We start from the raw sequence: 22,945 nt of genomic DNA on the forward strand, positions 1-22,945 counted from the left end.
ATTAAATTTTGGAGTGTGTGTGGAATTCACTTTGACCCCAAGCTGACCTCCCGGGGCACTGCCATTTCTCCAAAGCAGAGATGTCATGTAGGCAGCTTGCAAAGGAGGGAGTAGGAGCCCTAGAGAACTGGAAATTCTCCATAGGAAGTTTGGGAATTGCTAGACAAGAAAAACCATCTCCTCCAAAAACCAGTACAATACTTGCTGTTTGTTTTCAGCCTCATACCTGATGGCCCAGTGATTAAGTCAATGGCCACCGATCCATCTGTTTGCCTTCCCCCACTGTGTTCAGATCGGAGTGCCTTGGCTAAGTCTATTCTTCACCTTAATTTAACAAAAGCCCAGGTGTTTACACCCTTTGTCTTGGCTGCAGCTAAGCTATTAAACTCATTGCCAGAGGTTAGAATTTGTCTATATAAACCTCAGTCTAGCCCATATCAGTGTGCTATACTCAGAATACAGCTTCACGTCAGACTGAACTCTGATTTTAGCGCCCTCGGCAGTTTTTCCCCCCACGTTTCGGCGGCCATGTCCTTTCATCATCTACATCCACATCTGGTTCCCGGAGAAGCCTTCGGAAGTATTTCCCATAGATTTGCCTCTCTCAGCTCTCTCCCAAATTTCCCTCCTTTAATAATAATAATAATAATAATAATAATAATATAATAAAATAATAAAATTATATTTGTATTTTCCTGCCTCTCCCAGGTGGATCAAGGCAAGATTACAACCCAATACAATATACAATATACAAATACAAATCACAACAATAAAAACAGCAATATAGTACAATAGAATATAAAAATAGATACTATCAAAGCAAAAGAGGAGAGAAATTTTTCAATCTAGGTCAAAGGGGTAGAAGAATATGTCTTATAAGAGATTTACTTTCATTGAGAATTGCGTGTATGAGTGTGTCCTTTGCTGTGTGTTTGTTTTCCCTTTTTAATAAATATTTGGACTTAATTGGAACAATCTGTTTCAGTGTCGTCTCTCAAGGGATTCTTGTGGACCTCTCATATACACCATGGGACACTGTCTCATGAGGGTGTTGTTAGGACCCTCTCTCTCAGCAATTTGAGCTAAATTCAAAAATTTGCCTAATTAGATCCTTCCTAACAGTAGACACATTTTCCTGTCCAACCAGTAGAGCTGCCATACCCAGGAGGGAGCCCAGTCCCACCTGCACACCAGGTGCCACCCCCTTTCAGGTGTCACTGTGCATTCTACACCCTCCCCAATGATTCCCTTGAATTCTCCCTCCTTCTCCTGTTCCTCATAGATAGTTGTTAAAGAGTTTCACAAACACTGTAACAACCACCCTGTTGGATAAGTCTTTCCAGTTGGGCTTCAACAGTGGATAACTCAATGCCTTTGGGAAACCCACAAGCAAGGCATAGCACCCTTATGCATTCAGGATCTCAGTCACACTTATGTGCCAGACCATCAATCTTGCCTAAGGTTACATGGTGAAATCTCATAGATGAGGCAAAACTGTATGTGAAGACTTCCCTGTCTACAGTTAGCCACTATCCTGCATCAGGTCTTCCCCTTGACAACTATTGTTTCCCCCTTGTTATTCCAAACTCTCAGCTGTCACATCTGCTTCTAATGACAACTGCCATGTTGCTCTGCAATGCCTCTGCCCAGGATCCTTTTGATAGGTGAGTGCATCTCTATCATGACAGTAAAAGACAGTGTTTTAGCCTCTGCTCCATTTCAAGAGCAGTAAGTAGCATGAGACAAAGGGATCATGGTGACGTATGTCTGCTTGGACACAATCAGTCACAGCTCCTGTTTTGATTGCAATTGAAGCATTAGTTGTTTATTCACACTAATCATTCAATTAATTCTGTTAGACCTGTCGTCAAATGTTTAAATTTGCTTGAATGGAACGGAAGCACAGTTGTGTTGCCATGGTCAGCTTCCTAGAAGACAAAGATTTTCCCCTAATCTCTTGCATTGTCCCTTTGTTATTAGTGATGTTGCCAAAATTTGTAATTATTTGCTTTGGAATATAAAACTGCCTAGCTAACAGTAATATTCAGATATATTCCAAATCAATTGCCACTTTCCCAGCTTGAAATGTATGACAAGATCCTAAGAGTGTCTGGTTAACGCTTCAAATTCCAGATGCTTTAAAAGAGCACATGCAAAAGTTATTCATCATTAGGCATTTATTCATTCTGATAAATACTGGAAAGATTTGTTACAAGGTCTCTGCTGCTTTACATTTTGAATACAGAAGATTGAAGATTGTGAGAGAAGAAGAATAGCTGAGCTCCTACATCACAGACTAAAGGTGCATCTACATTGCAGAAATAATGCTGTTTTCTATCGCTTTAAGTGCTGTTAGCACCATCCTATGGAATCCTGGGATGTGTATTTTTACAAGAGGGGATTCTTAAGCCTTTGTTGCCAAAATGCTGGTGCTTCACAAAACTACAAATCCCAGGATTCTGTAGGATGGAGCCATGGCAGTTAAAGCGGTGTCAACCTGCATTATTTCTACAGTGTAGATCAGTGGTTCCCAAACTCTGGTTCTTCAGATGTTTTGGACTTCAGCTCCCAGAATTCCTGACTGTTGGCCAAGCTGGCTGGGGTTTCTGGGAGTTAAAGTCCAAAACACCTGGAGAACCAAAGTTTGGCAATCATTAGTGTAGATGCACCCATAGCTAGAAATGAATAACTACATATCATCCCTTGTCTCAGCCCTCCAAACCTACCTTAATAGGCAGCAGCACACTGAGAGATGGAAGTTTGTTTTGCTAGCAACTGGGGCAAAAGGATGACTTTTTAAGGCTCTCCCAAGAATAATCTGCAGTTGGAGAAGGGGTTGCTTCTGACTGTCACACTGGCACATGGAGGTTCAAAACATCATCCTGTTGTGCCGTGACTGCTAGAAAAACAGACCTCTGCCTGCTATGGCTGCTGGCTGCTACTATAGGTTTGGGGGATGTAACACTGCCATGACTGCAAAAAGGAGTATCAAGCCGTTATGGATGCATAGGTCTAGTTAAGCATTTGTAACTGTTCAACAGTATGTCAGACAATATAGCTAAGCTGAAAAACTGATTATATTTTGGGACAACCTTTTGGAATATCATATTATATTTGTCATACAGTGGTATATTTATATTTTGCTGTTGTTGTGAGTTCATCTACATGCTCATCTTGTGAATTTGGTTAGGCAGTCCTATAATGAATGGTTGAAGTGCACATTCAAACTTGAGTTTTTCTCGGCTACTGTGATCAGACACTGGTAGCATATTAATAAAAATGCTTAAAGAACATAACTCATTCCTAACTTTCTGGTCCAGTTGCAAACACAATTCTAAGTTTTGGTGCTACATGTCGAAGTGGGAATGGTACATGGTTCTGTTTTCATAGCAACCAATCTGGCTGAATGATGAAATCATCAACAGGGTTCTTGTCTGGATGTTCCCACCACCTGAACTAAAACAGGTGAGGCGAGGGCCTTTCTAGTTATGTCACCTAACTCATGAAAATTATAAACCATTGAGGTTCCTCATTTATTATTTGTTCCATGTCAGGGAAAGACTTTCTTACTCATAGGATGACAGATGTGGAGGAGGCTTTGTAAGCCAGCAAATTCCTGACCAGTGCAATAGATCAAGAGTTAGGGCATGCTCCACAGACAGATTTCCAGTGAGGCACAGTTTGCTACAACTAGAATTCAATGATTCATTTGGTCTACTAGGCTTTTAAAGTTTTGAGTTTTAAATGGCTCTATTGGCTTCTTCTATCTGTCTTTTTTTGTTGAGATTTTAAAGTTATCATACTGAACTGACTGCTTTGTGTTTACACTTTGGTGTAGTAGTTTTAAGTGTTGGACTATGACTCTGAAGACCAGGCTTCAATTTCCTGCTCAGCTATGAAATCCATTGGGTGACCTTGGGCAAGTCACATGCTCTCAGCTTCAGGGGAAGGAAATGGGAACCCCCTTTTAATGAATCTTGCAAAACAAAACAAAACAAAAAACCCATGATAGTCTAGCTTTAGGGTCGCCATAAGTCAGAACAACTTTAAGGCATACAACAACAACAACTACTACTACTACTACTGACCATTCTCCCCAGATTCATTTGGTTGAAGGTTGTGAAATAAAATACAGTACTCTAGGAATGGGGTTGTTGTTACCCCCTCATGAGTGCTTCCTCACAATACACCGGTTAAGATTTGAACTGTAGAAATCAAAGCCTATTCTGTTGGGTTATGTACTGAATATATTGTGCTGTGTATTTTTATTTCTTTTATAGTAACCTGTCTCGATCCATAGGGAGAAGTGGGCTAAAGATGATGATGATGATAGCAGCAGGGCTTAACAATGGCCCTGTCTGTTAGCACCTCTTTTCCTTGGGCCATGAAGTGACCATGTTGTCACACTCACTGTCAAGTAGCTTCTGAGTAGGTAGGAAGGAGCTGTGTGGGAGAAATTATTCTGCTGCTTGCAGAATTTGAGAAACGGCCCTAAGGACCAGCACTATGACAACAGGAGCAGCAATCAAAGCACTGATCTTGATCCCTTGCCCCCCAATGCATGCTGTAATGCATACATAATGAGAGAAAATAGCAGCAGCAGAAACAAATTCCATTTTTGGAATTTGGGAACAGGAGGAGAAAGCCAACGGACATAATGAATGCTGATGGGTTGTCACTGTGGGCTAGACAAGTACCGTAGCTAAAGGTGCTGAAGGTGTGCTTTGCTGTCAGCAGGGCAATGAAGTCTTCATTTCTCAAATCAGAGCAGTGGCACATTCCATGTGTTGTTCCTGTTGTTGTTATTCCTCCTGTTGTCATTTTTATTATTCTTGCCTCCCAGTCTTGGACTCAAGGCAGCTTGCAAAAAAGCCAATGGGCTGCATCAAAAGGAGCATACCGTATATACTCAACTATTAAGCTGACCTCATGTATACGTTGAGGGCAGGTTTTGGGGCCAAAATTATGGAGTTTATATGACCCATGGAGAAGTCAAGGCTAAAACTTAGGGGTATGTAACAAAAGATAGAAAGGATGGGGGGAAAGCCAAAAAACATACAAAATTCCAACAGGCATAACTGTTTGCGTTCACTCTAAAGGCTGGATGAATGAGAGAGTAGATGAGGGTCAGTGCTTCCAGGACAGATTATACTCTTGCCTTTCACCAATGGATGGTTCTTTTTTTGTAAGAGTTAAAGTATAGTACAGTACTTACATTGACCCGTGGATAAGTCAACTCAGGTTTTTTTTGTCAATTTTTTTGATTAAAATGTCTAGAGTTAGACATGAATATATACAGTAGTGTCCAAATCAAGGGAAGTGCTACTCTAGTCTGTGTTGGCCAGACTCATCTAGAATACTGCATCCAGCTCTGGGCACCACAATTCAAAAGGATGTGAAAAGCTGAAACATGTTCAGAGGAGGGTGACCAAGATGATCAGAAATCTGGAAATCACGTCTTATGAGGAATGACTTAGGGAGCTGGGTATGTTTAGCTTGGAAAAGAGAAGACTGAGAGGTGACATGTCCAAGACGGAGCTTCTTGTCTTTCCTCCTAAGCCCACCCTTCAACTCTCCTTTTCTGCCTCTGTGGACAACATTTCTATTCAACCAGTCCAGCATGCCCACAGTCTTGGTTTATCTTTGATTCTTCTCTGTCGTGTATCCCTCAGATCCAGACCACAGCCAAGGCTTGTAGATTCTTTTTGTACAATATTGCCAAAATCCGACCATATCTCTCCGCCTCTACTGCCAAGATCCTGGTCCAGGTCCTATTGATCTCACGACTTGATTACTGTAATGTCCTCCTGGCTGGGCTTCCTCTTTCTCACCTCCGTCCTTTAATCTCTGTTCAGCGTTCAGCTGCACACATTATCACTCCCACCCACTGCTCTGACCACATTTCTCCTGTGGTGGCATCCCTTCACTGGCTCCCCCTCCCTTTCTGCATTCAGTATAAGCTCCTGCTGTCAACATTTAAAGCCCTCCATGGACTGGCCCCTCCGTACTTATCAGACCTTCTTTCTCCTCACCTTCCCACCAGGGCCCTCCATTCTGGTAATCAAGGTCTGCTGTCTCAGCCCAGGATTTCCTCTGTGCCATCCCGGATTCGCCCCTTTTCACTTGCTGCCCCTCACTCCTGGAACCTTCTTCCCCCACAAGCAAGAGCCATCACTTCTTTAACCAGCTTCAAAACGGAGTTGAAAACCATCCTGTTCAGAGAAGGCTTCCCAGGCATTGCATAATTGTCGCTTACTATTTGAAGTTCTTTTGGTGCCTGTTTATCAAACCATTTCCTGTATTGCTATGTACTGTATATGCATTATCCTACTTGAGAGTATGTATTTTCCCTGGAAAATGATTAACCATCCATTATGAAGCCAAGCCCTCCCTCCAGTCCATCTGCCTTGGTCCAGGCCTTGGAGGTAGAGAGGAACTGCTGGACCTCTTACCCTTTCCCTCCACCACTCCCTTCTCCTTCTGTGTCATGTCTTGTTACCGTCTAACTAAAAATACTGTATGTACAGCGCTGTGTAAATTTACAGCGCTTCATAAATAAAGGATAATAATAATAATAATAATAATAATAATAATAATAATAATAATAATAATGTCTGAAGGGAAGTCATGTAAAAGATGGAACAAGCTTGTCTCCTACTGCTCCAGAGACTAGAACATGAACCAACAGATTCAAATTGCAATACCTATTTCACCTAATAATTAAGAATATTTTTTTTTTTACTTCAAGAGCAATTCAACAACAGAATAGATCACTTTGGAGGGTGCTGGACTCTCCATCTTTGGAGGTCTTAAACAGAGGTTGTATGATAATCTTTCAGAACTGCCTTAGTTTTGTATGACCTTGGAGGGTGGTGGACTCTCCATCCCCTTTCTCCCAAACCAGTCAGTCATCAAAAGCCTACTGGAACAAGAAGATCTTCACCTACCTACGAAAGGATAGCAGAGAGGATGCCAATCCAACCAATCTAGCAAAGAAATTCCAGAGCCCAGGAGCAGCTAGTAAGAAGGATCTGTCTCATGTTCCCACCAGATTTATCTGTGAGCTTGCTTAGCTTAGAATCAAAAAATGTGATCAATGTACTATATGTTTAATATACAATTTAGTTTAACCCTTAACCAGATCAACCAGCCTGTCTGTCCCCATTCCCCAAATCAGGATATGTCTTCAGCCTTCTCCCAGTCATTGATTCTACCTTTCTACTCAGGAGGAATAATGATTGTGTCAAGATAATATGTTGTTGGTGCCTTTGGAGCTACTTCACATTATAATGAGAGCCACCATGGTGTAGTGCTTTGAGTGTTTAACTAGGACTCTGAGCAAGTGACACTCTCACAGTGCAATGTGGCAGCTAAAAAGGCCAATGCAATTTTAGGCTGCATCAATAAAAGTATAGTGTCTAGATCAAGGGAAGTAATAGTGCCACTCCATTCTGCTTTAGTCAGGCCCCACCTGGAATACTGTGTCCAGTTCTGGGCACCACAATTAAAAAAAGATGCTGAGAAACTGGAGCATGTCCAAAGGAGGGGGACTAAAATGGTGAAGGGTCTGGAAACCGTGCCCTGGAAACCGCCTTAGGGAGCTGGGTATGTTTAGCCTGGAAAAGAGAAGGTTAAAAGGTGATATGATAGCCCTGTTTAAATATTTGAAGGGATGTCATATTGAGGAGGGAGCAAGCTTGTTTTCTGCTGCTGCAGAGAACAGGACCTGGAACAATGGATGCAAGCTCCAGGAAAAGAGATTCCACCTCAACCTTAGGAGGAACTTCCTGACAGTAAGGGCTGTTCTACAGCGGAACACACTCCCTTGGAGTGTAGTGGAGTCTCCTTCCTTACAGGTCATTAAACAGAGCCTGGATGGCCATCTGTCAATGATGCTTTGAGTGAGAGTTCCTGCATGACAGAATGGGGTTGGACTGGATGGCCCTTGTAGTCTCTTCCAAGCTCTTGTGGGTTTGTCAATATGGGCATTTGAAACTGTGGAGGAACATTTTCATGAAGTACAATACTTCAATATAGTACTGCCTTTTTCACAGAAACCCACCTGCTATCCCTAATACTATCACTAAACAAATTTAGACAGAATTCCAAATGTTGTACCTTCTTTGCTTTTGCACAAAAGAATCACTCAGTCAACAGGTTTGTTTGTCATTAAATTTATGACTTATGCATAAGATCAGCCATGCAGCTTTCAGAGTGGATTTTTTGTTGACAAGTGAGTCCTGCACTAATTAGGGTCAATAATACCGCAACCAAGAACCCCATTTATATGGCGCATATGCTTCGAAGACCAATTGAATCAGTCAGGTGATGCCTAATGTTCCAAATCTGACAGCAGAGATCCAGTGGGTAGGCAAAGATCATTACGTGTAACTCTCAACACTTCAAAAGCATGAGACAACTTGTTTAGCAAAAAAAGCTATCTAGAAACAGAAGATATGCAGAATGCAACAAAAGTATAAAAGTCACCCCACCCTCAAAGGGCATGAATTCCTCCCCCACTAGGTCTGCAAGACGCCACTGATATGTGGTGTTGCAAAATGGAAGAGAAACAATACAATTTACTAATACAAAATCTCAAGAGCATCCAAGGAATCTGATTTGCAGTACATTCTAGATAGACAAAGGTAAGGTCATCTTTGCACAAAACACTGTTATTGGAGGTTTATATTTAAATGGGGCAATTTAATGGGGAATGTCTATCAACAGCTATTATTTAATTTATTTATATGCCGCCTTTCTCCCAGGCTGGAATCCAAGGCAGCTTCCATTACAACAAATAAAAAATCTTTACAGAAAGTTTTAAAACTAGTTTAAAAACACATTAAAATACTATAAAACTGAATAAAAATAATAGAAAAGTTAAAACAGATAAACCACACATTAAAAACCTACCTCTGTAAGCATTAAAAGCTTGCTTAAATAAAAATGTTTTTACTTGCTGGTGAAAGGAAAGCTAGGAGATGGCCAACCTAATCTCCCGTGAAACAGAGTTCAAGAGGCTGGGAGCAGCCATTGAGAAGGCTCTCTCTTGTGTCTTCACCAACAAGACTGTGATGGTGGTGGGCCTTACTCTGATGACCTTAAAGCTCTGGAAGATCCATACGGAGAACTATGGTCTTTCAAATAGTCTGTACCTAAACCACATTGGGCTTTATAGGTCATGCCCAGCACTTTGAATTGCATCTGGAAATGAACTGGTAGCCAGGGAAGCTGTTTCAACAAGGAAATTATATGCTTCCTCTAACTGGCCCCGATCAGCATTCTAACTGCTGTTTTGAATCCACTGAAACCCGATTATTGGTATTGATAGTTAAATAGAATTTCCTTGTTCAGATGCATTATATCTTTTAATACCAGTTGCTAAGAGAGAAACGTGGAAGAAAAGTGCCCTTTGTCTACCAACCTTGACTCTAGGCTACTGACTACATTTGACAGTCTACTGTTGAAACAGAATCCCAGACTAAGCAAAATGTTGATTTGATCCAGAAGTGTTCTTATGTTCCTAATGCACGAATGATATTAGTAATAATACAGGTTAAATCTCCCTTATCTGAAATGCTTGGGACCAGTGATGTTTTATATATTTTGGACCAGGTATTTTGGAATACCTGTATTTGCATATATGTACATAATGAGATATCCTGGAGATGGGATCTAAACACAAAATTTGTTTATGTTTCATATGCACCTTATACACATAGCCTGAATGTAATTTTGTACACTATTTTAAATAATTTTGTGCATGAAACCAAGTTTGTGTACACTGAACCATCAGAAAGCAAAGGTGTCACTATCTCATCCACCCCTAAAAAAATTTTGGTTTTTGGAATATTTCGGATTTTGGAATTCTGGATAAGGGCAGCTCAACGTGTATTAAATAACATCACCAGAAGTAGCACTTTCCATTATTTTGATAAACCTTATAATGCACCTCTATGATGTATTACTACCTTTATATTACTATTGTATGGAAATAATTGAAGCTGAGAAAACAGAGTAGACTCCCGTAATCTTGTGTCTTCTAGATGAACTACAATTACCACAGTCCTCAATACGATGGCCACTGTCTTTGGAAAAGACAGAAGATGGGAGAAAAAAGATTAGGGAAATTTGAAATAAGATGCTGTATTTCTGTCTGTGACAGAAATTATCTTGAATCCAGGACTTTCTAATTCAAAATGATTATGCCAAACCAGATGTATGAGCTTACTTATTGTGGATATTCCCCGTACCAGCCACAAATACACAAACATGTGAGAACCCTGCCTGTGGGCTATTAGTTGCATTTGACAGGCTAATAGTGCAAACAGAATCGATCAAGACCCTGCAAAGTTCCCAGAACTCAGTATTTAGGGGCAGTTTGTCTCAGGAACTAACAAAACAGAGGGTGCATCTGTAGAAATAATGAAGTTTGACACCCCTATACTGTCATGGCTTCATTCTACAGAATCCTGGGATTTGTAGTTTTGAGAGGCACCAGCATTTTTGGCAGAGAATTAATACTCCTTGTAATACTACAAATCCCAGGATTCTGAAGAATGGAGCCACAGCACTTAAAATTGTGTCAAATGGCATTATTTCTGTAGTGTAGATGCACCCAAAGTGCCAGCCCAGGCATGTAAATCATGTTCCCAGAAAATTAATACCCCCCAAAAGACCTACAGTACTGCAGCACAGGTAATGGAAAGAAATATTCAAATGCAGTTTCATGCACCTTGCATTCCACAGTAAAAAAAAAAGTCTTGGGAATATGTCTGCCAAATTCTTGTAAGGACCAACAAAACATCTTGCATGACATAAGGATGTCAACCTAGATGGGAGCCCTCTGTATCCACTCACCAAGGAGTTCATGATTTCCACTCCGCTTGGATTCACTGTTAGCGCTTCATCATACAACTGCTTTGCTTCCTCCAAGCTGCCGTTCATCTCTGCAAGCCGCCCCCGCATGTACAGCACAGTATGAGATGTAGGAAAGAGACTGGCTGCCTCCTGGATACAAAAGCCCGCTTCTTTGAGATGCTGTTGTTCCATGAAGAGTTCAGCTACAAAAAACAAAAGAAATGTAATTTATTTAAATGTGTACTCTCCCAAGACTTCATTTTGGAGAGTGTACCTCTAAAATGTCAAGAATGTTGGTGGCTCAAGAATGGAGACATGCCCCATAAAAAATAAATCAGTTTATGATGCAAGAATTTGAAAATATACTAAGATATGTATATTTTAAGAACTTTTGAACAGTAGCTTTCTTGCTGGTCAGTTCATGGTTCCCTCTATTTGGTTCATTTCAAGAAAGAAAGAAGAAAACTGGATTGTGAATCATCATCATCATCATTTTATATCCTGTGTTTTCTCCAGTAGTGGGACTCATAAACCTGAGTTATATGATTTGTTTAGCAGAGAGAGGTTAGCACCTTTCGCATACTCTCCAAATATTTCAATTTTACAGGGATAATTTTCATTAATTCTCTGTCATCCCACTTTTTCAGCAGTTTTTAATGACCCAATTTCTCTCTGCTTCTCCCACGTTCCCTATTTGTATTCAGCTTACTTCAGTTCAAAACACTAGGGCTGATGTCACCTGGTGCAGTAACTCATGGTGCCACCCCTCCATTGATCTCTTTCCATTTCACACCAGATAGACTCCTTAACAATGCTATTTTGTACTAATGTTACTCGTAAATCGTAATTCCCATATACCACTGAATGTAATGCTAATAGTGCTAACATAAACAACTAGCAAAATTAAAACTACACCTTCAAATTATCATATGTACAACCTAAATGTATTTATATATACACAGTGAAGATTCGGTTAAAATGTGATGTTGTTAAAGAAAATTTTAAAAGCATAAAAATTTCAAAAATTTCAAAAATTGTATTTTTTTAAATCAAATTTTGAAATTTGAAATTCTAATTTTAAAAAATTCTGGGGCCACTCTTTTCACCTTCCAGTGAGCCCCTCCTCCACTCCCACCATCTCTTAAAGCATTTCAAAGGGAAGCAGATGAATGCCACAGCCTGTTTTTGCCAAAATGTAGGTGTTTGAGGAGCAGTGGTGTCACCCCCCTCCCTTTAGAGTGTCACCTGGTGTGGTCTGCACACCCACACCCTTCCAGTGATGCCACTGGTTTAAACTGAGTTCAGAGTGCAAAAGTAGTTTGAATTCAACTGGGGGAGAGGACAGGAAGAGGAAGAACTTTTCCTTTACAAACCCAAGCAAAAGCAAATTGCTGCAGCCGGTCAACTGGGGATGTCAACTCACTAAAAGGTGGTGGAGGATTTATCTCATGGTCTGAATAATACCTTGCACTGCTGCATTCAATTTTTTGAAAAGTAGTGAAAACGTATTCTAATTGCTTTTTAGAAACAGGAAAATAAATAGTTATTTTCTAAATATAATGGTAACTAACTACAGGGGATACTTTGGAACTTTAACAGCAACTAACCACTTTTAAAAGTAACTTTCAAATCTCTACCTTATGCAAACTGAGATAACTGGCAGTATCTTTCCAAAGTTTCAGACAATGATCTTGCACAGATGATGATTTCTTTTTTAAAAAACTTTTATTGGAATTAAAAACATTTACATATACACCAAAATAGCATTTTCGATATTTCCTCTTTATAAATACAATATTAAACCATTTTTTTAAAAAAGAAAGAAAATATATCTGTTCTAAATCATTTAAACTTTCTTCTAGATTGGTCTGCTTCCTTCTCCGCTGGTCTTCTCCAATACTTTCTCTACTCTTGTTTACTGAACTCTTATATCACTCTGAATCTTTTTACCTATAATCTTAATTTCTCTATCCGACTATTTCCCCAATTTTAAGTTTATTAGAGATTCTCCCGCATTTCCTACTTACCTACCCAGAAACTAAATATAATTATTATATATAACTATTTAAACATTAACTGTTCAAATAACTAAAAAAAAGGTGGACATTAAATTGTAAGTAAATATACACATATATACAGATTATTCTTTCCTCATCTGGCACACATCTCTATTCATTTCATTTTGCATGTATTTAAACCAACTTTCCCAATTCTCCTCAAACGATTCTAGGGGTTTATTTTTTAGCAAATACGTCAGTTTATCCATTTCAATCAGTTCCATCATTTTCAACTTCCATTCTTCTACTGCAGGACAGTTTTCTTTTTTCCAATGTTTAGCGTATATAATTTTCGCTGCAATAATTACAAATAATAAAACCTTTTCATCTTTTCTTTCAATTTGGTCACTATTTATCATATTCAGGAGATACATTTCAGGCTTCGGGTCTTATTTGAGGTTAAGCATTTTCTTTACTTCAATATGAATATTGTTCCAAAACTTTTTAGCCTCTACACAATCCCACCACATATGCATATGGTTACCTACTTTTTTCTGACATTTCCAACATAGATTTTGGTTCCTTTTAAACATCTTTGCCAATTTAAATGGGGGTAAGATACCATCTAAACATAGACTTGTAAATATTTTCCCTCATGTCTACACTTATCAACTGCTTAATATTTCTCTTCCAAAGCCTTTCCCATTCCTCTAATTGGATTGCTTCATTTAAATCTTTAGCCCATTTTATCATATTCTACTTAAATGTTTCTTCTTCTAATTCATATTTAACTATTAATTGATATAAATTTGAGATTCGTTTTTTGGATACTTTAATATTTTTTCCACTTCGGGAGTACCTTCACCGATTCTAACCTCTTTCTTATCTTTCACAAACCTTGTTTTAAATTGTCTATAAGCAAACCAATTTATAGAATATCCATCCCTTATTAACTCCTCCTGTGTTTTCATAACTCTTTCCCCTTTTTCCATTTTAGTAATATCTCTATACGTTACCCAAATGTCTGATTTAAGTTCTTCTCTTCTAAAAAAAGGCTTCATTTGAAGAGGTCCATAATGGAATTTTTGAGAACACAAATTTTTTATATTTATTCCATATTTTTAACAATATTTTTCTGATCCAATGGTTATTAAAATTACTGTCTAACTTAACTTTCTCATACCATAAGTATCCATGTAAGCCAAATTTTAAATCAATTTTTTCCAGATTAATATTTCTCCTATTATTAAAAGTGATCCAATCAAATATCCAATCTAAAACGCATGCATAGTAATACCATCTCAAATTTGGTAAAGCCAATCCACCTCTATCTATCAAATCATATAATATTTTCATTTTAACTCTGGGTTTTTTATTGTTCCAGATAAATTTTAAAAGTTCTCGTTCCCAAATTTTAAAAGGTGTGTCATTTGTTACGATTGGTAGGCTTTGGAAGAGAAAGATCATTTTTGGTAATACTGACATTTTAAGTAAAGCTATTTTTCTGGTCCATGAAATACCCAAGTTTTGCCATCTTTGAAGATCCATTTTTATATCTTTCCATATTTTTTCATAATTGTTTCCAAACAGTTCTGTATTTTTTCTTGTAATATTAATCCCCAAATATCTTACCATTTTTAAAATTTGGAATCCAGTTCTTTCTTTTAAATTATTTATCTCCTCCATCGTCATATTCATTGGTAATACCGCTGTTTTTTCTTTATTAATTTTGTAACCGGCTACTTTACCAAATTTTCCTAATGTTTTCATTAATATATCAATACATTCATCTGGATTTGCTACAGTTAAGACAAGGTCGTCCGCGTATGCCCTCAACTTATATTCTTCGCCATTCAGTTTATATCCTTTTATCAGATGATTTCCTCTAATGTCATGTAATAGAATTTCCATCATCAATATAAATAAAAGTGGGGACAGTGGGCAGCCTTGTCTTACCTCTCTATTAATTTCACGTGGTACCGTTCTTTTTCCATTTATCCAAATTCTAGCTTCTTGTTTTGTATATATCGCTTCAATCCAACCCTGAAATTTATCACCAAATTTTAATTTCTTCACTAATTCAAACATAAACTGCCAATACACATTATCAAATGCTTTTCCGCATCGATAAAGATCATAGCAAGTTTTTTTTGTTTATTTTGTTTTGGTGAATTTCAATTAGATTTATCAAATTTATCAAATTTCTTATGTTATTTTTAATCATTCTGTTTTGTAGGAAGCCGGCTTGATCCAAATTTATGCAATTATTCAACATTTTCTTTCATCTTACAGCCAATATTGAAACAAATAACTTATAATTCGTATTTAGCAGGGCAATTGGTCTATAACTTTTGGTTAATGTCGGATCCTTTCCCTCTTTAAGTATTAAAGCAATATTCGATTGTGACCAAGTCTGCGGGACATTACCTTTCTTTATATCATTCATAATTTGTAATAGCGAGATTTTAATATATTCTTGACATTTTTTATAATATTCATTCAAAAAACCATCCGGGCCTGGAGCTTTCCCTGTTTTACTCCTACTTATTGCCTCAGATAGTTCTTGTATTGTACTCGGTTGGTTCAGTATTTCTTTTATTATTTTCGATCCAAAAATTTTTATTTTTATTTATATTTGGTTCTTTAAACAAATCTGTGAAATATTGTACAAATATTTTCTTAATATAATCTTGATTGGTAAATAATTTCCAGCCCTCTTTTATTGCCGCAATATTTCTTTTGGTTTTCTTTTTTCTAATTTGATATGCCAATAATTTCCCCACTTTATTTGTCGATTCAAAGTATCTTTGTTTAACAAATTTCAATTTTTTTCCATCTCTTCCACTAATAATAACGATATTTGTTTTTGTATATATTTAATCTCTAAAGATAGCTTCTTGTTTTTTGGTTCTTTTTTCAGAAAATCTTCTTTTATTTTTAATTCTTTATTTAACATCCAATTTTTCTTTCTTTTTCTTCCTAATTTCGGCTGACTTTTTAATCATCCATCCTCTAATAACAGCTTTATGTGCGTCCCAGACAGTTTGTATCGGGGTCCCTTTATCTAAATTTTCAACAAAATATCTCTCTATTGTAGTGTTTAACTCCTTCACATATTCCTCTTTTAGTAATAAGTTTGCATCTAATCTCCAATTATACTCCAATTTTTTACCCACCATTAAATTCAATTGAACTGGGTTATGGTCAGACAATATTCTAGGTAAAATCTTTACTTCATAAATTTTAATACTTAGATACCTTGACAACAAAATTATATCAATCCGGGACCAAGTTTTGTGTGGATTGTCCTGGACTGCGGCCAGCAATCGCAGACATAAACTGATAGGAATGACTCAGCTTAGCAAGTGAATGTAAACACAAACCTTGCAAAAGCAGTCCTAGAAATCAAGTCGAGGTCAGGGTACCAGAAGTCACAACAATCCAAAAGCCAAGCCGAAGTCAGGATACCGGGAGACAGAGTGGTCAAAACAGTCCGAGGTCAAAACAGCCAAGAGATAACGAAGTCCGGTCCGAGGTCAAGGTAACAAGAATCCAGATACTAGGAGCTAGTGCTAGCAGCAATCACGCCAAGGGATCATGCAATAAACTCTAGCAACCAGCATTAGTCTCTCTCCCCCTTAAGTAAGGGAAACTCTCCCTTGTGCCACCTGAGGCTGGTTGGCTAATTGCCTCTCGGCAATCCTCTGTGATCTGCGCCTGCAAGCACTCTCAGCCCTTCTCTCTTTGTAAGAAGGCACCTGCAGGCAAGCTTCCTCTCCAGAGTCACCACTAGGCTGTGGTACCATAGGAGGCCTCTCTTCGGCACTAGGACCTGGTTGAACCTCCTCCTCTGGGGCTGGAGGATCACAGCTGGGACCTGGCAGGGCAGGAACAGCACCTGGCATTGCCTCAATCAGCCCTTGCTCTGGAGGAGGCTCATCCTCCTCCTCATCCTCCGAGAGCTGATCTTGGCTGGCCATGACATGGATTGGAAAAAAATGTATAGTCTCTACTCCTCCCATATTTCATCCTCGAAACATCTTCCACTTGTAATAACTCTTTTAGATCAAAAAATTCCTTAGGTAGTTTTCCCTGAAGTTTTTTCTCCTTTTATCCTGAAAATATGTCCAAAGCTGGATCAATTACTCTGTTCCAATCACCCAATAACATTATAGATTCTTGTTCTTGTTGCAGAAGCTTAGATTTTAATTCCTTATAAAATTTATTTTTATTTTCAAGCGGACCGTATACCCCTACTATTAACATTTTCTGCCCTTTATTCAATATTTCAATTACAATGTACATTCCCTCTTTATCATGACAAATTTCTTTTGGTTCAAGATTTGGCTTTATATACAATGTTACTCCTTTTTTCTAAATTTAGAATTAGATGTAAAAAGTAAACCCAATTTAGTGCATCTTAAATGCTTTTTATCTTTTTTCTTTATTCTCGTCTCTTGCAAACAGATTACATCCAGATTTAATTTTTGTAGATAATGGAATACCTTCTTTCTTTTTTGGGGAGTATTTAATCCTTGAACATGCCATGTTAAACACTTTAGATACTCTGCCATTTTCAAAAATGTATCTCCTAAATAGACTTTCCCATCTTTTGGAAATTCTTTCGACTCTTAAAAATGAGGTTAAAGTGTTGTAATCCTTTCTCTTCTGTCACAATCTGCCTGGGATGTCATTTAAAACTTTCACTTCAGTACCTTCGTATTGAAATGGATTCTCAATGTGCCAATTCAAAAACTTGTCTCTCATTGATTTCTGTACAAAAAACCCCGCAACATCACGAGGTAACCCTTTTAGTCTTTCCACCGATGAATTCACTCTATATAATTTATCTATTTCATTTTCAAAAGTTTCGGCATCTCTTTCTAAAAAATTTGCAATTGCTTCAATTAATTTTTCATAAAGATTTTCGTCCTTTTGTTCTGGAATTCCTCTAATTTTCACTGATTTTTCTTTCAATTTCAAATCCAAAATTGCTCTCTCATCCAATTCCGTATCTTCCTTATTTTTAATTTTCGTTACTTCATTCTCCAATTTTTCATTTCGAAATTCTAAAATTTCTACTTTCTGTTTTTTCTTTTGTAATTCAATATTCAATTTGTCAACTGTTTAATTTCCTTCAAATCCTCTCTGATTTCATGTTTAATTTCCTTCTTAAAATTTGACAGCTCCTTTGACAGATTATTCGTAAGTTCTTTTGACATATTATTCATATTCAAATTTAATTTTTCTATTTTTTCCAAAATTAATTCATTCATATCTGTCACTTTATCTTTTTCCACTGACAATCTTCTCTGATTTAAATTTTGAGATATCCCCTTTTGTGTCTATTTCCTTGTGTTCATTATCTAAATCCGTCTGATCAATTGGACTTATTCAAAGAGAGGCAACAATACCTACAATCTTATTCCAAACAATAACACTGCAGGATGCTATAAAATACAAAGCACAAATCTACTTATATGAAGGACAGAGGAAAAAAAGAGCAGAAACCAGGAATATTAATCACCCAGAAAGGGTATGTCTCAAAACCCTGTAAAGTTCTTTATACAAAAGGTTTTAATTCTACTTATAAATCCTGTTATATTTTATACCCCTTTAATCAATATTATTTTCAAACCCCTTCCATAAAATAGCATTTAATTTATCTCCTGGAGCAGGCTTATAAGTCAAATAACCCCAGTTCCATCCCAATACCTCCTATCTCAGTTATGGCATCCAACACCTGACACAGTCTGTCTTTTCCAACTTCTATAATCCCTTCAGTAGTCTCTTAAAGGACTTCACTTCCTTCTTCATCTCTCTGGTCTTGAGTCCTTTCCGTTGCCACTCTATCTTTCGCGTTGTCTGCTCTCAGTCCTCCAATTCTTCTTCCTTCTTCCTTACGCTCTCTGTCAGATCCGGTGACGTCACGAACTGCTCTAGCAATCTCTCTGCTTCACTACTCCACTCCTCAGTCCTCCACACTCGCTCAGTCTGTTCTCTATCGTCCTCCTCTTCCGCGGACGTCTCCCTTTCTCACAGGTGGGTTTCAAGGCCACTTCAATAATTCATTTAAGACCCACACCTGGTGCGTCTTTCTCTTAAAGCTGTATCTCCCAATTTGCGTGTCTGTCTCAACTTTTTCCCCTTAAACAAATTTCCCCAGCGATCTCCACGGTTTGTCGTCAATAAAACTCAATCCTATTATTCCGGTTTTAAAGCCCAATATTATATTTTGTTCCTTCACACAAAGAGCCCCGTCGTCCTCTATTTTGCTCTTTCCAAGGAGTCAGGAATCAGGAGTAGAAATAGTCACAGCTTCTCCACACAAAATCCAATAATCCCAAAAATCAAGTCCAGCAAAAAAAGGGGAAAAAAACCCAACAAATTCCCAGAGTTCAGGAAGTACAAAATCTCCGTTTCTCAGCTATCAAATCTTAGTATTTCAGCCCACCTCCGCCTTTCAATACAATCCAAATATTAGCCAGAGAGCTCTTACTGAGAAAAACATAGGTTGTCCTTGGAGAAATATAATCCTCTCTTCATCTCACAGATTATAAATCAGTTCGTAGCAGTTATTTACTGGAGATCAAGTAGAACAGTGTCGTTTTCTGTTTCTTCTTTGTATTCAGTAAAATAAAGCTGGCTGGAACTTCTGTATGAGGAGCCTAGGGCTTCCCATTAAAGATCGGTTCGCGGGTGTGGATTGCTCTCACAGGCTCCGCGTCCCTGCTTTTCCCCGTGTGTCCTGCGTCCGCAAGGATACTTCTGTTTCCAGCGCTAGGGAACGCGACCAAGCCCTCCGTCGAGCCCCCTCTGTTTCCCCCTTCTCTGGGAGAAAATTTTGAGAACTCAAAACTGAGCTTTGAGTCCTCAAATCCACCGACGAACAGAACATCTCCGGACCTATCTGGAGCCCATTCAGCGAGGAGGCATGTCCAGCTGGAAGTGCTCTGATTTCTGGGCAGAACAATATTATATGGATGGGAGAGAGAGAATCAGTGGTGGAGAAGCCACCACCTTCCCGGGCTTGGAAAGAAAGAAGCAGGAAATGAAAAGCAACAGAGGAAAGGAGAGTATCTTAACATTTCCAGTACTTAGAGAAGACATGCAAAATGAGATGTTACAGTAATATCTAAAAAAAATGACACACCACCTCTTTTTGGGAATGGTAGGATTGAGCCTAGAAGTTCATGCTTGCATAGCAAATGCGCTCATGCTTAATTATATACCTTACCTTTACCATTGAATTGAAAAAGTGACATAATACACATATAGACAAAATTATTTCACCTGGTTGTATGGGGTGGAGGTGGGGAGATGGCATGCAGAGTCAGTCCATTAGCTCTGTTGAAAGACTATTCATACACAACCTCCCTCCCTTCCCAAGAACTGCAGGTCCTTCTCCAGTAGGAAACCAATTCTCTTTAGGTATGTCTACATGGGCCAAATGAACTGGTTTCCCCCTGCCCTCATGGTGCCCTGTATTCACAATGCAGGGCTACAGCCCTGATTTGACTGAGGACTATCTTCACAACACAAGGTCAGTCCTGCATCAAATTTAGGCCATCCCTACCTTAAACCAGTTTATAAGACTTATCTTTTGCTCTGGATCTTCCAGGAAAATTGAGAGCACTCCAGAGCAACAACTTTGTAGACAGCTGACCGATGTTGCACCAGAATATGGAGGGAATTGGGGGGGGGGGATTCAGAGCAGTTCTGGAGCAGTTTAAAGTATTCTGGCTGGGATTTTCCACTTTCACTACCACTATATCTGAACTACAGTTGGCCCTTTTCATACACAGATTTTTTATACACGGATTCAAGCATACACAGTTTGAAAATGTTAAAAAAAAGTATAAATTTCTAATATCAAAGCTTGACTTTCCATTTTTTATAAGGGACACCATTTTGCTGTCATTATATTTAATGGGACTTGAGCATACATGGATTTTGTTATACATGGGGGATCTTCGAACCAAACCCCACCGTATAAGAAGGGTCCACTGTGTTACCATCCTTACTGATCCTTCTAAGAGCTTCACACTTTAAAATCTAGTGCCTGCGTTTGCTTCTTTTCTTCCTCCTTCCATTTTCTACAAATGTCATGTGTTTTAAATGGTAAATCTGGGGGCAAAGGCCATCTCATTTGTTCCTGATTTCATGTGAAGCACTTTGGGAGCCTTTCCAGCTGAAGAGTGGTACAAAAATGCTTCAAATAAACAAATCCTTCCTTGCGTTTTAATGATGTTTTGTACAACTAAACAGTTTGAAAAGCTGAGTACCATAGGTTAGGGATTTTATGTTATTTTATAACAAAAGTCATTTGTAGCCTCTATTAGTTATATGTAAGCTCACATCCATGATCTCCCTCACACACACACACACACACACACACACACACACACACACACACACAGAGTGTAACAGGCAGATGGAAAAACATTTTTAAAAAGTGACTTGAATTTGCTCAATTTTGGACTATGTACACAGTGAGAGCAGTTTAAACCTTCTTCCCACCTCCATCATTTTTTCTTTTAAAATCACACATAGGGGAGTTCAAAATGGGAAAAATAAAACCCTCAATTCACATCAGTGGAGTTCCTCTCTTTTTTAAAGTTCCCATATGGGGGAGTAGATAAAAACTAGGTGGAGGTGAAGATTTAAACCTTCCTCATCTTCATGTATTGGTCCAGATCCCAAAGTAAGTGTTTGCTTACTTTGATTTTTTTAAGAATGACCTCTACTGGCATACTATGTGTTTAACATAGCATGGCGCTTGATCCTGAAATATCTGTTTGCAAAACAGAAGCTGGCTGGTTTGTGCTCCCCCTTCCCGACTGATGCTGTACTGTTCGTTGTTTTTTTAAAAAAATACAGTACCTCTGTGGCAGAGTACATATGTTATACACCAAATGTATCAAGAGTCAATCCTTGGCATTAAAAGAACTACCAAGTAGCATTAGTTACATGAAAGAGTGTCACTGGACACCTTGACAGAAAGCCTTCTCCAGTCAGACCTGACAATACTGGAGCTTGAATGTACTAATAGTCTGACTTGTTAGAGTCAGTAATCTTTGCATGTCTATGCTCACTAATTACTACTTTACTAATTGCTTTATAGGAGTTTGGGCACAGCATGTATTTACTTTTACCACACCTATTCTCTTCCTGCACTGCTCTAACATGCAACCATTCTCTCTCTCTCTCTTTCTTCCATAAGACTTAGTGCACAAGTAATTAATAAATAAAGCTATTTCATATGCTTTTACAAAGAAGATTAAGCTTGCTTCTTTGCTTGATCCTTTGTGTACGTGGGCAGGCATGGGACTGGTTGTTGTTCAGCTCCCTTCTTGCCAATTTGATTATTCTGCTAGAGAGAGCCATTAAGACTTTACTAATTGCTTTATAGGAGTTTGGGCACAGCATGTTATTTACCTCTTACATTTCCTCCTGGGGTGAATATGCACCAAGGAGTCTATCACAGCTCCAACATGGATTATTGTTGCTCCAGTTGGCTCTTTTTCAGACACATGCATTCTGTTTCATCCAGTTTGGAACTAGAAAGACAAACTACACAGGTCTCCCATTATGGAGCCAAGCTAGCATAGCCACTGCCATCGTCTGTTATTCTCATTGTTGTGTGCCTTCAAGTAATCTCAGACTTATGGCAATCATAAATCACGGGGTTTTCTTGGAAAGACTGTTCAGAGAAAGTTTTCCATTGCCTTCCCCTGAAGTTGTGACTTGCCCAAGTCATCTAGTGGGTTTCATGGTCAAATGGGCAATCAAACCCTGCTCTCCAGATTCACAGTTCACTCAAACCACACTGAGCTTGTATGTTGGCTGGATCAAATTATTTTTGACCACAAGGCAATGGAACATTTAGCAATTGTGATTTTTTTGGCTGGTTCTTGCTGTACATGCACACACCTGCATATCCACAGGGGCTATCAAAAAGGTAGTATGGATCAATTCAGAGCCTTTGCTTGTTTGTTTTCCTGTTATGCATGTGCACGTTTGCAGATGCTCAGCCTGGATTTTTTTGTACAATTGGTTGAACAGGGTAGGAATAACAGTCCACAATA

At 38.5% G+C, this 22,945-nt stretch overlaps 1 protein-coding gene across 3 annotated transcripts in view; it reads right to left on the minus strand.

Moving 5' to 3' along the window:
- The window catches only part of TTC7A (tetratricopeptide repeat domain 7A), a 317,709-nt gene that overhangs the window by 87,062 nt on the left and 207,702 nt on the right, over positions 1-22,945 (minus strand). For all 3 annotated transcript variants that reach the window (XM_089529137.1, XM_089529136.1, XM_089529135.1), the window contains one exon: positions 10,861-11,063. In XM_089529137.1, coding sequence (XP_089385263.1) covers positions 10,861-11,063 — 203 coding nt within the window. The remainder of the gene's footprint in view (positions 1-10,860; positions 11,064-22,945) is intronic.

Source organism: Sceloporus occidentalis, unplaced genomic scaffold (assembly GCF_023333645.1).
Source record: "Sceloporus occidentalis isolate IW3139 unplaced genomic scaffold, rSceOcc1.0.p SCAF_6, whole genome shotgun sequence".
NCBI lineage: Eukaryota > Metazoa > Chordata > Lepidosauria > Squamata > Phrynosomatidae > Sceloporus > Sceloporus occidentalis.